The sequence below is a fragment of the Neofelis nebulosa genome, chromosome 11 (genome assembly GCF_028018385.1).
Source record: "Neofelis nebulosa isolate mNeoNeb1 chromosome 11, mNeoNeb1.pri, whole genome shotgun sequence".
NCBI lineage: Eukaryota > Metazoa > Chordata > Mammalia > Carnivora > Felidae > Neofelis > Neofelis nebulosa.
Genome location: NC_080792.1, coordinates 72,986,967 through 72,991,521, shown reverse-complemented (window position 1 = coordinate 72,991,521; position 4,555 = coordinate 72,986,967). Strand labels below are relative to the sequence as shown.

At 53.6% G+C, this 4,555-nt stretch overlaps 1 protein-coding gene across 2 annotated transcripts; it reads right to left on the bottom strand.

Moving 5' to 3' along the window:
• Nucleotides 1-278: 278 nt before the first annotated feature.
• On the bottom strand, nt 279-3,613 carry MTFP1 (mitochondrial fission process 1). 2 transcript variants are annotated; one of them, XM_058690818.1, is made up of 4 exons: nt 3,384-3,613; nt 2,512-2,639; nt 1,978-2,210; nt 279-936 (listed from the first exon to the last, which is right to left on the bottom strand). In XM_058690818.1, the coding sequence occupies exons 1-4, from the start codon at nt 3,448-3,450 to the stop codon at nt 822-824; spliced, it is 543 nt and encodes a 180-aa protein (XP_058546801.1). In that variant the 5' UTR covers nt 3,451-3,613; the 3' UTR covers nt 279-821. The 2 variants fall into 2 exon arrangements, with proteins under 2 accessions (XP_058546801.1, XP_058546802.1); XM_058690819.1 differs by having other exon boundaries at nt 279-894; nt 3,384-3,607.
• Nucleotides 3,614-4,555: the final 942 nt, after the last annotated feature.

The following is a 4,555-nucleotide window of genomic DNA, read 5'->3' as shown; positions in this document are numbered from 1 at the left end:
TCAGGTTCAGGTGGTTCCTGCCCAACAGGCTCCCCTTCCAGAAGTATTGGTGCTTTAGGCCTGCAAAGAGGTCAATGCCCAAAGGAGGCTGACAGCACCAAGGGTGGGATCCCAGGCATCTGCAGGGGAGCACTGGTGGGTGGGGAGGTACAGACAGGCCCAGTGCTGGCTATTGCAAGCAATGCATAGCCAAAGTTGGCCTCCACCTCTGAGGGCCCCCAGGCTTGCTCCCCACCACCACACCCCTGCTCATCCCCAAGAGGAAAGGAGAAGAGAACTCAACTTTTTGAGGATTTATTGGGCCGGGGGCTGTCCTGCCTTCCAGGCAGGTCCGAGCAGCTCCTGCACCAGGGATGGGCTGGCCGGAGAATCAGTCCTGAGGGTGCCCGCCACTGCACTGCTACATTTCTCCATGTGTCTGCTGCTCCTCCGTCCAGCCATACTGCCATGGGGCCAAGCCACTGGGACTCCTGGGTCCCCAGCTTGCCAAGTGATCTTGGCTGTATTCCTGGCCCTATCTGGGCCTCAGTCTGCTTATCCTCCATGGGAGGATGTTACTTCCTTGTCAAAAGACAGGTCCACTCCCACTCAGTATCACGGATTCCATGGAAGCAAATAGGGTTCAGGTGTCCCCTTTCTGTGAGTTACTGCAGCTGCTGCTCCTTGAGGCCTTTGTCTCTCACTTTCCATTGGGCTCAAATATACTCAGACGCCAGGGCCTTAGACCCCAGAAAGCCAGGCATCCACATCCCCTGGCAAGAGGAGGAAGTTGGACCAGAGCAGGGAGTAGGCCAACTCACAGACCAGGTACCAGGGCAGGATCAGGAGGAGCTGGGCTTCTCCACTGAAGGGTAGAGCTTGCGCAGGCTGGAGTCCAGGAGGAAGTCCACTGATCTGTGGGACAGTGGACAGTGATGAGCAGGTGACCAGTGGGTGCTAGTGGGGGAATGGGAGGCAGGAAGTCAGGGCCAGCAAAGGGATTCCTAGATGCAGGACACAGTGCCATTTCTCTATTCAGTTGGGGAAACTGAGGCACAGAGAGGTTACAAGGCTCACCCTTGGGCCTTTGGGTCAGCTATGTTCCCTCGGGAAAAGACTGCTCCTCCCACTCTATGTTGATCTAGGTTGGCCCATCTTTGGTTCTATGAGCAGGCACATGACCCACACCTGGCCAATCAGAAAAGGGAAATTGGCTCAGGACTAGGCACTCAGTCCAGAATAGACCAATGACAGCCTTCCTTGGGACTTTATTTATTTATTTATTTATTTATTTATTTATTTATTTATTTATGGTCAACTATAAGAAGCTTCCTATAGGTCTTGCTAAGCTGGTAGGATGGAAGCTGGGAACTGCTGGAAGCCATCTCTGCTCCCCTGTGGAGAATATGAGTGAAGCCAATAGGGGGTGGTGTCAGAAGACAGCAGGATGGGGAGACCAAGACCCCTAATGACATCATTTGGGTGCCTAGATCCAGCCATGCCAATAGGGGGTGGTGTCAGAAGACAGACAGCAGGATGGGGAGACCAAGACCCCTAATGACATCATTTGGGTGCCTAGATCCAGCCATGCCTGAAAGCAGCATAACTCTGGACTTTTCAGTTTCATGAAGCAATTAATTCTTATTTTACTTAGCCCAGTTTCAGGTGGGCTCCTGTCACCAAAATCTCCCCAAACCCATCCCCTCCAATGCGCACCTGTTCCTGCCTGCCTCCGGTTGTTTTGTAACACTAGGTTTTCTTTCTAGAACTTACTGGTCCTGTGTCCCATTCCCTCAAGGCATCCTCCTTATGTTTACTGCCAAAGTACCTGCCAGGATCATATGAGGAGGACACAGACTGTCCTTTCTACCTGAGGAGTCCTGAGTGCCAGCCCTGCCTCTGCTGCTACTGTTGTGTGCAAAGTGGGGACACCATGTCTCTCAGAGCTTATCTCCACCTGTAGAGTGGATGATCCCTGAGGCTGGAAGGGGCACTCACCTGTCAATGGGGTGGATGATGACAGGGATGACCAGAAGCCCCAGTGCAGTGGTAGTCCACTTGCGGATGGACAGAGGCCAGCGGGTGGCGGTGCCCAGGATGTAGAGAGAGGCAGCACACACACGGTTGATAGTGAAGCCTGGGATGGCCACAGAAGCCAGAGCCTGCCACACGAAAGTGTCCACCACAGCCACAGTCACCCTGGTGCTGCGACCTGCTTCAGGGCTTCGTACCTGGTAGGGACAAGAGATACTTCATCCAGCAGGGCAGAGGTGGGAAACGCTGTGGACAAGGGGCATGAGGTTGGACCAGGGGAGGGAAGTGGCCGGTTGGGGGTGTCAGTTCTGGACTGTACCAATTCAGGGCTGGGGGCAGGATGTAGCACCCTACAAACAGGATGGGGGTATGGACTGCACCAGGCAAGGTTGTAGGGGTTGGACTGTCCCACAAGGGATTTTACCACATGCAAGGCTGGGGACTAAATCACAAGGGAGTGGACTAGGGTCGGGGGTTGAGAGGCAGGCTAACACTCACATCTCCTGCCTTCTTGCCCTTGTCAATGGCATCCGCCAGCACGTAGGAGCTGGATACACCATAGCTCAACCACACCACAGCCGCTGGCACCAGGGAGCGGAATGCCTCTCCCACCTCATTGGCATAGCCTGTTGGAGGGGAGACATTTAATTCCAGGGGTAGGAGTGGGTATGGTTTGCTCCACAAGGGGGCACTAGTCCTAATTCCTAGCCTGCTAAGGAGGAGCTGGGTGACCTTAGGTAAGTGATTTTACTTCTCCCAGCTTTTGATTCCCAGTCTATAAAGAGGCGTCCATGAAACCACCTCCATTCTAGGGCCATTGTGGGACTGCTGAGTACAGTCACCATTATCATCACTCACTTGCCTTCCCAGTCTGGGTTCTAGAAGCATGAGCACTAATGGAGAGACTAAGAGCAAGTTCCCTGATGAGGTACTCACCATGTGCCAGGCCTTTCCTGTGCCTTATCTCTTTCTACCCTTACAACTACCACCCCATGAGAGAGACGCTGCGTTCATTCCTTTACGCTGAGAAAACCGAGAGTCAAACTGAATCCGTATGAGGACCCATAATCTGACTCTACAGCCAGTACCCCCCCCCCCCCCCCCCCCGTTCCTCCTAGCCCGTTTGGAGCTTACACCTGGGACACTGATCTGTACAGACAGACCCCGAGGGCAGGGGTGGGCCGACCTGAGCTGTGTGACTCTGGGCAAGTCCCTAGCCCTCTCTGAGCCCAGTCTCTGGCCCGGGCAGAATGAGAACTAAGATCCTTCCACCTTCTCCAGGCCCCTGACCAGCGTCTGGCGACCCCTACCTCTCCAGCCACATGGTGAGGGGTCGCCGAGCCCCTCGCGCACCCCCGGCCCCCTCTCACCTAGGTACCGCACCCACGTGTCTCGGAAAATGTCGCGCTCAGCACCCCGCGGGGGCGGCTCGGACATGGCGCTTCCACCTCCGCACCAGCCACTGCAGCCGGTCCTGCGCCGATACCACTTCAGCTTCCACTACCGCTCCAGTCTGCCGCGGCAGGACCGGCTGAAGGTCCGGGACTGAAGGACAGGTCGCGCTGTCCCCGCCAGCAGGGAGCGTCTGCAAATTACCCCGCGCACTGAAGCCCCTCTCCCAGGCTTAATTTTCTTCACGTTTTTTCTGGGTTTGAGCGGTTGGCGCAGTCCTTTCCCACGACTGACTGACTGTAGTTTTGGAGCCTAAGAGACGGGGGTTCAAATGCGGGAAGCTACACTTCCTAATTACACTTCATAGCTGTGTGACCTCAGGCAATAGGCTGTACTTCGCTAAGCCTCATTTTATTAATGTATTAATGTATTAAATGCGGAACACAATGTTCACTCCTCGGACAGTTGCAAGGATTATTTTTAGCTAACCATTTGTTAAGTTTACTGATCAGACCATTGACTAAAGACTCTAGACAGATTACTTTCTTAAAGCCCTCCCACCAACCTGGGACCCCCATTTTACAGATGAGGAAATAGAAGCACAAAAAAGATGGGTCACTTTCCAGGTCATACAGCTAAGTGGTGAAGCTGGCATTTGAATCCAGGCCGTGTGGCTCCAGATTCCACACTCTTAAGGGGAGTTGAGTTAATGAGTCTGGGGAGTGAATGGTGAGCGCCCTGGAGAGGTGGGTATTGGGACTCGAGTGCCTTCCTGGCAGGTGCCATGTTCATTTATCAAGCTCTGGGTTCTAACTGGATCAATATAACCCTCAGACCAAGCTTCCTGGGGGCAGGACCTTGAATGAATGAATGAATGAATGAATGAACGAATGAATGAGTCAAGGGAAACAAGACTTCAGGGAAATGAGCAGAACAGAATGTGTGGTCTTGGGGGGGGTGGTGGTTACTAAGAAACTCTTCCCCAGCTGGACCTCGGTTTACTCATGTGGGCAATGAGTGCACTTCACTAAAGCTCTGAATCCTTTGGATTTTGCCAGCGAAGATGCAGCCATTAAAGGCAGGTAGTCCTGGGTTCAATCCCAGTTGTGCCACCTATTAGCCACGTCAGTAAAATTTATGAGTAGTCAGT